General features: G+C 35.8%; 3 protein-coding genes across 4 annotated transcripts; 1 reads left to right on the forward strand and 2 right to left on the reverse strand.

The window, feature by feature from the left end:
- Positions 1-1091: 1091 nt before the first annotated feature.
- Positions 1092-4416, reverse strand: LOC105232500 (uncharacterized). The gene is made up of 3 exons (XM_011214184.4): positions 3111-4416; positions 1723-1855; positions 1092-1654 (listed from the first exon to the last, which is right to left on the reverse strand). Exons 1-3 carry the CDS (start codon positions 3769-3771, stop codon positions 1381-1383), a joined length of 1068 nt encoding a protein of 355 aa, XP_011212486.2. The 5' UTR covers positions 3772-4416; the 3' UTR covers positions 1092-1380.
- A 3245-nt stretch (positions 4417-7661) lies between these two features.
- On the reverse strand, positions 7662-9591 carry LOC105232501 (tryptophan--tRNA ligase, cytoplasmic). Of its 2 annotated transcripts, none has more exons than XM_011214186.4 (5): positions 9432-9591; positions 9116-9348; positions 8827-9055; positions 8560-8742; positions 7662-8497 (listed from the first exon to the last, which is right to left on the reverse strand). In XM_011214186.4, the coding sequence occupies exons 2-5, from the start codon at positions 9300-9302 to the stop codon at positions 7810-7812; spliced, it is 1287 nt and encodes a 428-aa protein (XP_011212488.2). In that variant the 5' UTR covers positions 9303-9348; positions 9432-9591; the 3' UTR covers positions 7662-7809. The 2 variants fall into 2 exon arrangements, with proteins under 2 accessions (XP_011212488.2, XP_011212487.2); XM_011214185.2 differs by having other exon boundaries at positions 9116-9353.
- A 417-nt stretch (positions 9592-10008) lies between these two features.
- On the forward strand, positions 10009-13555 carry LOC105232503 (vacuolar protein sorting-associated protein 16 homolog). Its single transcript, XM_011214191.4, has 12 exons — positions 10009-10198; positions 10263-10452; positions 10518-10664; positions 10717-10846; positions 10917-11605; positions 11676-11803; positions 11862-12010; positions 12065-12186; positions 12245-12406; positions 12464-12738; positions 12795-13124; positions 13194-13555. Exons 1-12 carry the CDS (start codon positions 10143-10145, stop codon positions 13339-13341), a joined length of 2526 nt encoding a protein of 841 aa, XP_011212493.2. The 5' UTR covers positions 10009-10142; the 3' UTR covers positions 13342-13555.
- The last annotated feature ends 54 nt before the right edge of the window (positions 13556-13609 follow it).

A 13609-nucleotide genomic window follows, 5' to 3' on the forward strand; every position in this document is an offset into this window, starting at 1 on the left:
ATTTCACTAAGATTCACTTAATATTAGCACACAATTTGTGATTTTTACTGCATATTTTCCTATAAGATTGATTAGTTGTAGCGCAACTAGATGTTGCGCTTGGGCGCTGGTTTAAGTTGCGCTGCTCACCGTAGATACTTCTATTACGCTCCAAAGTCGATGTCAAACTTGCTTTTATTTTCTGTTATGCCTCGCAATAAAATCCCACTACAGATACACAAATACTGAGGGGTTGCCACAGTAATAAGAAACATGAGTACACTCACATGAATTTCTAAACAGTTATTCATTTTATTATCTATTATATTATTTTTTTATGGACTATGGATTTTCATATATATAATTTTCAAATTTATTATTATTATTTATATAACAAATATAGTCGATTACTTCAGAAGCGACTGCAATATCTTGTTGGAAAATTGCGGTATAAAAAATAATATAGCAACCATTTCTGGAAATCGTGGTGAATTTGCGAGGCTGCAACCGGCAGTCTTGCAGATAAATTGGCCCCACTTGAATTTGCACTCTCAACAGAAGAGAAGTGGAATGAGAGAATCAACCACAGCTGAAAAAACACTTAACTCCAAGTTTGACAACATCTTTTTAACACACATATTTTGTTTTTCATGTTATACATATTTTTATTCCCATTCTAATTCACTCTTTCAAATATTGACATTTATGATTATATTTTTATGTACACTTCATACCATTCACATTTTATAGAACTCAAATAATAACTTTCATTAAACTATGACAATCAACACAAATTTATTTCAAGAGCTACCCCGAGCAAACAAATTCACACTGATTATCCATTCTATTTTTGCTTATTTGTTCAAAAGAGTAGAGAATGCCATAGTGATAATTCACCTTGGGGAAGTACGAAGCAAAGAACGTAAATTACGTGATATACGTTCTCTGTATAAAGTGTCAATAGTGCTGCCAAGTTAAAGTGTTTTGTTAGAAAAGTGGTTAGTATCTAAGGCAGAGGTATATTAATATACAAATGAAAAATGAGTTGTTTACAATTTAATAGTTTATTAATAACCACATCAGAATAATTATTCTCATATATACACCCTCCGTAAAAAATATGAACTCTCGATTAGAATATTTCTTCTCAACAAATAGAAAATTATGCCTTATGTGGTCATTGGGTAGACTGAAATCTGTTAATTCGTAAACTGTTATCGTTGGAGTTTAAAATGGCCTATTTAGGAAATGGAAACGTTTCAATTCACACAAAATCTATTTTTTGATCATAATGTTATAATTTCTTCCTTTCTTATTGTTGACAAACGTAAATAAAATTGTATTTTTCATTCCTTTTCCATATTATGTACAATAAATAAGCATAAACATGTGTTTGCAAACTCAATTTCGATCCCACTGCTCTTGCTCTGCACTTATATACTGGCTATCACTCCATCCACCGCTTTGAGATTCGTCCAGATCCTTTTTAATGTCTTTGAGCGACTGTCTTGGACCTTCATAATGAAAATGTGATATACGTTGGCGTGCCCCAATATCCACTACGTAGTCCACGGCATTGATTTCATGGCTAGCGTTATTTTCAGTTGACGCGCCGGTTTCAATGGGTAAATCCTTGAGACACTGTTGCAAATGATTAATGTAGTTAATGGCAATACTGAAATGTAAAGTCATTTATATTAAGCAAATTGCACACAACTTGTGATATAATTTCTTTGAACGTACCGTAAACTTTCAATCTTTGAGTACTTCTTCCCATTTGGCTTCGAAATAGGCAGTTTGGAACGAAGTAAATCGAACGCCCTGTTCATATCGCGCATTCTTGTGCGTTCTCTATCACAGGCAGTCTTTTTGTAATCTGCAGAGAAATCAAGGCTTTTATTATCATATAATACATTCAACCTGTCGGCTAAGTCTGCAATGATCTGGCTAAAATATCTACAAAATTGTTATAAGATCGTTTGCTGTATTCCAGTATAAATATAACGGATGATCATAGTAGGGGTACCTTTTCAATTGCCTTTTTTCTATTGATCACACGTGAGTCGTGTCGTTCATTATAGAAAGACTTACGCCTGAACAACGTTTACAAATCGTTTGTCACAAGATAATCACCCATCTTTAAACCCAGTACTCTTTATTAGATAATATCCGACCGAATAGACCACGTCCAGCACTCAGTGAATAAAATATAGTAGGCATAGCTGAGAGTGTACACGAAGACTGTGGTGAGTCGATTCGGCGCCGGTCGCAGTAATCTGACTCAATGGGTATGTAAACCAACAAAATTGTCGTAATTGGGACGAAGAACAACTTGAAGAGATTCAAGAGCTGCCATTTCATCCAGAAAAAACAACGATTTGGTGTGGTTTGTGGGCCGATGGAATCATCGGTCCATATTTCTTCAAAGATATGCCGGTGAAAATGTAACCGTCAATTGCGGCCGTTGTCGCGTCATGATAACCAACTATTTGAGGCCTGAAATTGAAACTCGTGACCTCGACAACATTTGGTTTAAACAAGATGGCGCCACTTCCCACACATTGCATCAATCAATGGATTTATTGTGAGAACACTTCGGTGAGCAGATAATTTTACGTTTAGAGCCGGTCGATTGACCACCAAGATCGTGGAATATCACACCGTTAGAATTTTTCCTACGGAGACATGTAAAGTCTAAAATCTATGCGGACAATCCCGCTTTGATTCAGGCCTTGGAGCAAAACATCACGGATGTCATTCGCCAGTTACCAGTCGAAATGCTGGAACGAGTCATCAAAAATTCCACTCAGCGAACGGACCATCTGAGGCGTAGCCGCTAGCAACATTTGAAAGAGATAATCTTCAAAAAAAAATTCCAAAGAATATTCTTTCGAATGATAATAAACATTTCCAATTAAAATTGAAGTTTCTCTATTTGTTTCTTTAAAAAGTACGGTACCTCGAAATGGATCACCTTTTACAATTCTCAACGTACGCATTCTGAGTATTCCACAAAAGTGGAGGACAACTCAAATGCCTGTTGTGGATAGTTCAGTAATAAATAAAAGTATAATTTATATACAGGGCTACTATTTGCACACATTATTTGAATTTCATCATATTTTTCTCACCTTTCTCCAATTGCAGCGCTTTCTCTTTCCAAGAGGGATTTGTTTCCTTTGATATGATGTGCTCGCGTGCATCCAGGTAATTAATGCTAATCGGTGGTGGGACCACTTCCGCAACAGATTTCCCTTTCGAATCGGAAGCTAATGGCCAAGTACTCACAGTCTGTGGAATCTGCGTTGGAAAAACACTATGCGTAACGGTTGATATCCCACTAGAAACAACCGCAGAAGAAGCGCTTGTGTGTGGCGGCATTATTGTATTCGGTGCGGAAGGTGGTGGTGTCAAAGAGTGCTCATAATGAGTATACGGATTATTATAAATCGGCGGCGGCGAGAGGTGTGTTGTAACAATCGGCAACAAGTGAGGATCTGCGGGTGTATGTCCAGCATAAGGCGCATAGTGCGAAGCGACCAAATACGCATTCCCACTCAGATGCATATCTAGAGGATACTCTGAATTGTAAACCGATGCCAAAACGCTTGCACTCACTGCCACTGGCTTGGGTGTAGTGCCAAGCTCCAATATTATTGGCCTTTCCGTTTCCGATTGATAAGAATCAGCGTCCTCACCAACTTCCGCCGTGCTGTGGGTGACTTCAATCGCATTGGGCAAAAGTGCCGTCGGCTCATCGTTCGCCCGGCCGCTTAGCAATTTATCAGACATTGCACGAACTTATTTTAGTATAAAGGCTAACTCTCGCACGAACATATATATGTATACATGTATTCATATGTATAGATAGAAGGGCACATGGATTACACACTAATCTTTTTATTTTCTTTTAGTATTATTTATACATAGGCACATGTATGTATGTATGTTGTAACCGTCTTTATTCAGGCATATTCCGTTTCGCAATTCAAATGAAAATTCAATTATTGTTTTAACACGTTGCGCTCGCGCTTATGATCGTCCATCAGCGACAAATGTTTTCAGTAAAATGTCGCAAGATTTGAGATCGAGTCGTTATCGCACCTTCAAGATCACTTTCGTTTTTAAGCGTTAAAAGTCGAGCTTAGGTTCTCTTCGCGAGGAATGTGTGGCAGCGCACGAAACACACAACAACATATGTATGTGTGTATGTGCGTATGTGGCAGCCAATGTGGCTGACACCACCTTTAATAACTTACATATAAACCAATAAACGCAGGCATATACGGTACAAACATACTCACATATGTGCATATGTAGGTGCTTGGGTTTCATGTATTCGGCGCTCTGCTCTGGCTCCATTTTTAATATTTCATACTCCATTCAATATTCAATTTGGTTTAATAGGAATTAGTTTCATAAGTAGATATGATGGCTTAACGTAAGTGGTCTCAGCGATGCCTGACGACACAGCACCCGTCAACAGCGTGTATATTTATAGGAAGAGTTAAATTCGGTTTGAAAATTCATAAACCAAACCCTCTCATTTAAGAATTACAATATGATGCTATAATGGATCTACAAAATTACCTTTTATAGTGTTTGGCCACATATCCTGAATACATACATATATGGGTTACGTGCATACAAGCTTGACCAATTTACGAACGTCTCCTCCCATTTGTGACGAGCACTTTGATATTCCGTCTACTGGAGCCACCTCGAGGTTTTGTGCTGACAGTCAACGGTTAATTAGTGTAACGAAAAACTTATGAATGGTAGAAAGGCTCTTCGACGCTTGCTATTGCCCTCCGAAGACACTGCCTATAACCCCCATGATTGGCCCCTGAAGAGAATAAATATCGGGTTTCGCGAATGGAGAGAAATGAAACCGTTCGAGTTATGTCAAGTTTGGAACATTGTCCTAACTTGTAAGTTTAAGTTTTCACAGTGTAAATTTTTGAACGCCAATCCAAACTAACGGCTTTTGTGTGGCAGAGAATAACCACATGTCTAATCGTCAAGCACGTGTTCCAGGCTTCTATAAGATATCTGAGTTCTGACCGAATGATCATTCAGAGAGAGAAAATTTTAAGGGACAAATGGAATGGTTCAATGATATAGTCAAGTCTTACGAATGCCACGAAACGTGTAAAAAGTTGCTTTCATTTTTCTAAGGCATTTAAGACCTAGATATAAGAGTATGTATGTATGTTTCAAAATTCCGTTATAAGTAGTTAAACATACACATATGTATGTGAATACAGCGTTCCATAGTTCTAGAATACCCAGTATTCCAACAAAGGATCTTACATTCATCATTATTACCATTTTCACATTCGTCGGACGCTGGAACCGAAGTACCATGCGACATTAACGATTCTACCACGACTTTGTTTGCTATTTACTTTCTACTTTTGATTAAGAGCTATTCTCTCGGCAGGAATGTGGGGAGGCTGAAAGTGGCATATACTTATGTACGTAAACACTCTTAATACCCATTGGTGCATGTGCTCTTACATACATACCTAAAACAAAAACAAAAAACAGATGTATTTGTTTATATGTACATACGTATGTATGTACATATGTGACTTGGTTCAAAAGAGGTCCAATTATTGCACTTCGTCGCACATGCAACAAGTGTGTCTGTATTGTACACCGCACTCAGGTGTACAAGTGCATATTCATCATTTGCCACTCCACTATTTGCTTAGATGGAATTGTGATCAACAGTCAGTTTACTCATCCGTCCGCCTATTTGACAACCGTCTCACAGACGCTATACTTCAATTAGATTCGCATTATAAAGGATGACGTTGACATAAGACCTCCATTCGTAGGTACATTGCATTTGGCTGTATGTGTACTTTTTTTCTTATTAGACTGTCTGATACCACGATAGTAAGTCTAAGTTTATCCACTTCAGAACTTCGAAACAAGTGCAGGACAGTTCATTTTCACTGCGGATGACCTTCAATGTTTAAGAAATATCTTAGCTATAGTATAATTATGCACCGAAGCATTGCCGAACTATACGACATAGGAGCGAACAATTATGAAACTCCACTCAAGGCGTCGGCCCAACGAAAGCAGGTCAAAAATCCCATGTTTCGCACTAACTGTTAATGCGATTACTAACTTGTAACTGTTACTTTTAGAAGCATTTTTCAAATTCATGCCCCATGTATTTAGGTATTTTGAAACTGTGAAACATACAGGCTGGAAGTCTCATATTGTTTTCCGATTGGATCTCTCTAGAATTACGTTAAGAATAGGTACATTTTATATGGCTTCTTGTGAAACTAATCTAGATACGAAGAATTTAATTTTATCCGTTTTTATTTAGAATAAGGATAATTAAAAATTCATTGGTTATGTGTGTACATATAGTACTATGTATGAACATACCTACATACATATGTAAATACCTCAAGTATGTATTTTTATATTCCAAGACTGAGTAATAATTTTTTTAAGATAGTCTACTGTTAATCATTAACACATAAACATATTGCATTGCTCTATTTCATTTTTTTATTTATAATTTTTTCGAAGTAAACACAAGTGTTTTGTTAAATGAATTCCGCTTACATTTATATATAGAAATATCTGTATGTATTCATTTTGTGAAGTATGATCGTATAAAGTGAAGTATACTATATATACGTGTATTAATTGGGATGCACTTGGGAGATTGGGCCTTTTTCACTCAAGAATTACGCGTTTCTTAGCAGGTTTTCCAGCTTGTGTTCCCTAGTCATTATTGGAATACTCCACTCCCTTGTATCCTCTTCAAAAATATTGTAACGAAAAGTTTGTAAGGTTTGTTGTGCATTTAATTGTGTTGATTTTGAGACCTGTTATTTAGAATAATATCGCAATGTCTAGTTCTACGGAAAAGTTAGAAAAAAATTGCGAATATTAAGTATTTGTTAAAAGCAGAAAAATTGTTGATGTTTGTCCAATCAAAAGCAATGAAATTTTAAGGTTATGGCTTTAATAATCTTAAATATTTCAAGACTAGTACATGTCTATTTTGAAATGACAGCTTCAATACCTACTGTGGCAAAGTCTAAGTGTAAAAAAAGATTGGAGACTAGACTTCGTTTTTACCAATAAGAGCTTATTAAAAAATAAATATTAATATGGAATAAGAGCCTTTCACTACACATTAAAGCAATTATGCTGAGCATATAATATACTCTCCCAAACCAGTCGATCTAGGTAACCGGAAGTGACCTGTTTCAAAAAGCTCTAGATGTATTCCCCGTAATTATGCGTTTTTTATGCTGCTCGTACAACCAAAACTATTTTATAAAACAAAATTAATTTTTTCACTTTGTGTTACTACAACTTTTTTATTTGTATGACCATGGAATTATTAAATATTAGTTTGTATGTTACTCCTATGTATACACATATGTATGTATATGTGCCTATGAGTCGCCAACAACACGCAATATACAACGTTCTTCTCAAATTTCAAATTACTACTGCATTATATAATATAACAGCGTCGGCGCGTAATAAAATAAATTGTTAACAAATGCTTTTATGTTCTAGCCCTCATTCAAGTATTCACACCATTGATATCGTAAATATTGATGGATAAATTTTAATTAGGTCAGTATTAGATTTGTTTACTAAAAAACTGAAAGCAATAAAAAAACTCATTAACATTACATGGGCGTAAGATATTTTCTTTTATTTGTTACTGCTCCAAATTAAGAATCCTCTCCAAGCATAGCAATAATACTTCACGACAATAATTTCACATAATAAATATTCATACTATTTACGAAATGCGCTTTTTTTCTCACACAAATATTATTGCGCAAATTTTAATGAACGTATTTCGAAGAACTTAGCCACGGCCTCATCCGTTAAGGCTTTGCGCGCTTTTTGATGTTCTTCTACAATGGGACTAACCACTTCGATAGCCAGTTTTTTCAATTCGCCTGTTAGTAACTCGCCTTTTATGTACGCACTACGAACTTCCTCCAGCTTAGTGTCGTCTTCTAGGAAAAATTTCAGTAGTTGAAATGCCACGTCTACATCAGGATTGCCGCCTAATTTACGGTGTTCCTCAACAGTGGCACGTCCACCGGAAAATGCATATTTATTGATTTTATTTTTTATTTGTTTTTGGGTATCCGTGAGAAATACTGCCGAATTATTATCGCTGGCCGACATTTTCGATTTCGCGCCTTGCAATGCGGGGAAAAAACTTGAATGCAACAGCGCACATTTTGGAAATCCCAGACGTGGCGCCACATCACGCGTCATACGGAAATATGGATCTTGGTCGATTGCACATGGAATGAGGCAATGTACTGGCTTTTTGCCTTTAAATATAAAAGGAAACGTGCTGGAAAGTGCTGGAGCAGCTTGTACAGCAGGGAAACTGATTTTGCCAATAATATCAGAATCACCAAAACCAAAAATGCCTTTCACTTGATTGAACGTCACACACTTTTGTATGCGAACCATATTCTGGTACATCGCTGGGCATTTACTAAAAAGTAAACTTATTAGAATCGGAAATATTTATAAATATTGTATATGGAAATTATTTACCCAATGAAATCGAAATCATTAAATATGAATGTTTTTTCCGGATCGAAACCAATAGCTATTATATCTTTAGCATTTTCATATGCCAATTTTATAGATTCTTCGACCTTGAGGTCTTTCCAGAGTGATTTCTCGTCGTCTGTCAATTGTATGACCAACGGTACATCGAATATTTCTTGCAACCATCTGTGAAGAAATTTGTAAATTGATTGTACATACATATATTTAAATTTGTGTTTCAATTAAATGTATGCAAAGGAAAACACTTACTTGGCCATGTAAAAAGGTATCAAATGTCCTATATGCAAGGAGCCGGAACTTGGCCCGCGTCCTGTATATAGATAAAATGGTCTACCCTGCTCTTTTAAAGTCAATATTGAATGAAAATCACGATGAGAAAAGAAAATACCACGTCGTATAAAATGGTGAACTTGTTTGCCCGTTATCTTCTCAAAACGTGCTATCAGTTCTTCATCAATTTTCGATGAACCAAATCGTTCTAATAAATAAGTAAAGAGTTGAAAAGATTAAAAATATATATATATAAATGTTATTATACTTATTAGTTTGTCATAATCGATGCCCTCGTCATTGGTGCTAGCAACATTCCACGGATCAACTACATCGCCTTCATTTTCGGTAGCCTCCACACCGTTCGGCACCTTGTCTAATTTCTCGTCGCTAACGTTATTTAATGTGAGAGCATCAACTCCTTCGGCAACACCTGGCGATTCAGTTTTATCCATGATTTATGTGTTTGATGGAAAGTTATCTCTCTTTAACACGTGTACACTGTTCTATGAAATGTTTGGAATAGAGTAATATATTTAATTATTATATGCAACAATTTTTGATTACTCAAAATCCTCATTTACCAAACTCCTAGAAACTGATGCTAATTTAAAGAATTTCGAAGTGAGTCCAATGATTTTTATCGAATGACTCAAATTTAAGTTGCAGGCATTGAAGTAGCAACAAATTTACAAGCTATACGGTTATGGACACAAATGTTTCGCCTGCAATCACCAGAAGAGGAAACAGCTGTTTACAGTGTTCAAAGTTACAATATTTGTGGAAAAAATATTAGTCATTCAATATTGTATTTTGAAAGTCGCTCATTTTGAACTATACCCAGAAAAATCATATATGCTACGAAATAATGATTCATTTGGGGATAATCAGTTGTGCAATTGTCTTAATGGAATACTTATCAATATTATTAACAAATTTGTTAGGGAAAAAACCTTTTTTTTTATTTCTCAGCCCTGTCAAGGATTACATCTAAAATGATGGCTCACAAAAATCTTCAACATAAAATTGAAAGCAATGTAATCAATGGAAGAATAAACTGTTCTCCTCACCAAGAAAAGAAAATTGGTTACGACAGCTCCGTAATTAATTTTCAGTGCCTTTGGCAGGGCAACACTAAATTTACTATTGGGTAGACTATATCATCGAATGCAACACTGCGATAATTCGTTTTTGCATTTATCAACAAAGTGATTGAGATAATTATTTATATTTTCAAATAAGAGGGTGTTTCTCGTAATTTATTAAGCATTCTAATATTTAACACTTCTTACAATATGCCAATTATGTACAATACCGGTGATTGGTTTTCTCTGCGACCGGATACTTATAGGTAAGAAAGAAAGCAATTCATCACAATACCGTTTAAAGAGCACCAAGTACTTATTATTATTCAGGAAACTAGACCTTTTTACTCCCGATTGGCCTCTTGATGTGGATTTGGAGTACATGGAAGTCGTAGGCGCACCATTTGGTGGACCATTAGCAATGATTCGAGATCCGAAACAAATAGTTCCTATTAAAGGAAGTGTCAAGCCAATGATTCGCATCTTCAATACAGCGGGTGTGGAATTAGGAAAAATTGTGGTTTGTTTAAATTTCATTAGTATACCTCTGCATATTGTATTGAACTATTTTTCTATGATACGTAGTGGAATCATGGGAAGATAATTAAGATGGGCTGGTCAGATGTGGAGGAGCTGATATGTGTTCAAGATGATGCGCTGGTTTTCATCTTTGATATGTTTGGAAAAGAAAAGGAGTCATATAGTATGGGGCAGGAAGCTAGCTTAACAAAGGTAAATGTGATTCAATAATATTGCAAGGCTTGATAAAGTATTTAAATTTCAGATTGTAGATGCGAAAATATTTCAATCCACTTCTGGAACCGGTGTAGCAGTGCTTACAACTACTGGCCGCATTTTCTTGAAACTAAATAATGCAAAAGATGTTCGAACACGACAATTGCCAGAAATTCCAAGTAAGCCAAATTAATACGTATTGTTACTGTATAAGTATTTCCTACGATAATCAAATGTTTGCGAATACAGAATCGGCATCAGAGTGCTTGTGTTGGGAAATAATCACAGAAGAGCGCAATACTTACTGTCTCTTGGGTCGTGATCAGGAAGTCGTTAAACTATTTCCCGGAGAATCCGTCGGCACTATTACGCGAAATCTTTTTGATCGACCTTTTGAACGTATTTTGCTCATGTCGGTTTCGTACAACCATCAAAATCTGGCTCTCTATACAAATAATGGTCTTTTGTGGCTGGGTACAGTAGATATGAAGAGAAAATTTTGTGAATTCGATACAGGTCGCAAAGATATTCCGCGTCAAATCGAATGGGTTATGAACTCGGAAAAAAACGATGCCGATGCTGTGGTCATTTCGTATCCTTCATTTTTACTTGTTGTGAACCGTAATGGTGATAAAAATCTGTTCACTTACGACCCAGCTATATTTCTAATAGCCGAAATGGATGGAGTTCGTATTATAACAAATAATGCACATGAAATGATACAAAAGCTTCCAAAATGTGTGCAAAACATATTTGCTGTAAATAGCCAAGAACCTTCAAGCTTCCTTTTTGAGGCACAGAAGAAATACCAAGAGAAATCCCATCAGGCCGATGAATATCTCAGTCTGTTTCGCAATAAAATGGATGTGGCTGTTGATGAATGCATAGAGGCGGCCGGATATGAATTCTGTACAGAAACACAGAAAAGCTTGCTTCGGGTAGGTACTACGTTAACATCTGACCGTTTTGAATATTTTTGATCAGTATTTTTTTATTTATATGCAATAGACGGCATATTTTGGTAAAGGGTTCATTCCCTGTCATAATCCCGATGAATATTTGCACATACTTAGAATTCTGCGGGTGCTTAATGCTCTTCGTCATGAAAAGATTGCAATGCCACTGACTTATAAACAGTAGGTTTCGTATAAGTTTTATATCAACTTTTATATATTAAACGTATTTTGGATTTAGATTTTCTCATTTGCAACCCGAAGTTGTAATGGGCCGCCTTGTATTTCGCAAGCACTACGCCATAGCAATTCAAATTGCAAAACATTTAAAATTGCCAGAGTCGTGGATTTTAGAGCACTGGGCATACCACAAAGTTATAAATGACAAAAGTACGTAGATTAGAATTTTGTATTTATATCTGGAAAATAACAATATCATTACAGACGATAACGAGGTAGCACGAAAAATCACGGAAAAATTCAAAAATCCTTCGATACACGGAATCTCGTTTTGCAATATCGCTGAGAAGGCGCATGATGTGGGACGAGATGAATTGGCCATAAAGGTAAATTTTATAAACTTTTTTTTTTGTTAACCATCTTACATTTCGGTTTATACTTTAGTTGCTTGAACTAGAACCCCGAGCATCGTTACAAGTACCACTATTGTTGAAATTGGGGAAATATGACCGTGCCATAAGAAGTGCCACTCAGTCAGGCGACAGTGAACTTGTTGCCACTGTGCTACTGGAAATCAAAAAGAAAATGATGCTTGCCAATTTCAATGTAATATACGATCAAAAGGTCTTACGTCCGGAAATGTTTAACTATTTTTTGTTTTAGATTATAATTCGTGAGTACCCAATGGCTTTAAATATCTACAAGAAAATGATGAACGAATGGAGCCGAACTGCACTGTATGACATCTACAATCAGGAAGATGATCAAAAATCTATTGCCGAGTACCATTTTCGTAATGCTCTCGAAAGCGACAGCTTAGAGTCAAATTTGCCAATTATCGCCAATAGTTATACACAGGGACGTAAAAATATCGAGGCTGAATTATGCGCGGATACTGGCAAAATTTTAAAGCTGCAAAAGAATGTATTGAACCCGAAGTAAGAATAATCTTTACATTAGTTATATTATATATAGATAAAACCACTCTTTTCAGGTACGGCAAAGTACATCAAATAAATTTTAGCGGCCTCTCTGTACATGACACCCTTCTGCATCTGTTGCAAATTGGTGAATTGAAAGAGGCAGAAAAGATTAAAAGCGATTTCAAAGTGCCAGACAAACGATTCTGGTGGCTGCGCATTTTAACCATGTCCGAAAAATACAAATGGGACGATTTGGAGAAATTTGCTAAAAGTAAAAAAAGTCCCATTGGGTATGAACCATTTGTGGAGGTGTGCATAATGCAAAATAATTTGCATGAGGCACGCAAATACATTATTAAGTGTCGTGATGACCGAAAGGCACATTGGTATTTACGTTCGGAGTAAGCAACCAAAATATTTCTTTTGTTGCTACAATTTAATTTAAACATTCATACATATCTTCTTTACAGACTATGGGACGAAGCCGCGGACAGTGCATTTGAAAATCGTGATATTAACACTTTATATACCATTCAAAATAAAGTGAGTGCGATTGGTAATCGTGTGCTTTTGGAAAAAATCAGCTCACATATCGCTGTGTTGGCTTCGAAAAAATAAAATCAAAAACAGATTTATATTGATGAAATAAAATTGACAGTTACATGTTACTTTGACTTTTTCAAAGGGACATTTATTTTCCATATATATGTATATTTATCATACGTAGATATATACGTTAATATGTATGTAATTCTGTGTAGTTGCTTATGAAGGTATTTAGGTAATAGATCACATAAAGCAAAAAGAAATATATTTATTTATATTTAACTAACACACTTGCTTTTTCATTTTTTAAATACATATGCATATTTGTATACTAAATATT

This window comes from Bactrocera dorsalis, unplaced genomic scaffold (genome assembly GCF_023373825.1).
Source record: "Bactrocera dorsalis isolate Fly_Bdor unplaced genomic scaffold, ASM2337382v1 BdCtg041, whole genome shotgun sequence".
In the NCBI taxonomy this organism is placed as follows: Eukaryota; Metazoa; Arthropoda; class Insecta; order Diptera; family Tephritidae; genus Bactrocera; species Bactrocera dorsalis.

Bases quoted from the DNA above. Each gene is read 5' to 3' on its own strand.
- LOC105232500 (XM_011214184.4), bottom strand. From the start codon at position 3,771: ATGTCTGATAAATTGCTAAGCGGCCGGGCGAACGATGAGCCGACGGCA. The intron at 1,856-3,110 runs GTGAGAAAAATA...ATTTCTCTGCAG, and splicing joins AGCGCTGCAATTGGAGAAAG to ATTACAAAAAGACTGCCTGT. The intron at 1,655-1,722 runs GTACGTTCAAAG...TTTACATTTCAG, and splicing joins TCAAAGATTGAAAGTTTACG to TATTGCCATTAACTACATTA.
- LOC105232501 (XM_011214186.4), bottom strand. From the start codon at position 9,302: ATGGATAAAACTGAATCGCCAGGTGTTGCCGAAGGAGTTGATGCTCTC. The intron at 9,056-9,115 runs GTATAATAACAT...CTTATTTATTAG, and splicing joins CGATTATGACAAACTAATAA to AACGATTTGGTTCATCGAAA. The intron at 8,743-8,826 runs GTAAGTGTTTTC...ATTTCTTCACAG, and splicing joins ATACCTTTTTACATGGCCAA to ATGGTTGCAAGAAATATTCG.
- LOC105232503 (XM_011214191.4), top strand. From the start codon at position 10,143: ATGCCAATTATGTACAATACCGGTGATTGGTTTTCTCTGCGACCGGAT. The intron at 11,606-11,675 runs GTAGGTACTACG...TATATGCAATAG, and splicing joins CACAGAAAAGCTTGCTTCGG to ACGGCATATTTTGGTAAAGG. The intron at 12,407-12,463 runs GTAATATACGAT...TTTTTGTTTTAG, and splicing joins TGATGCTTGCCAATTTCAAT to ATTATAATTCGTGAGTACCC.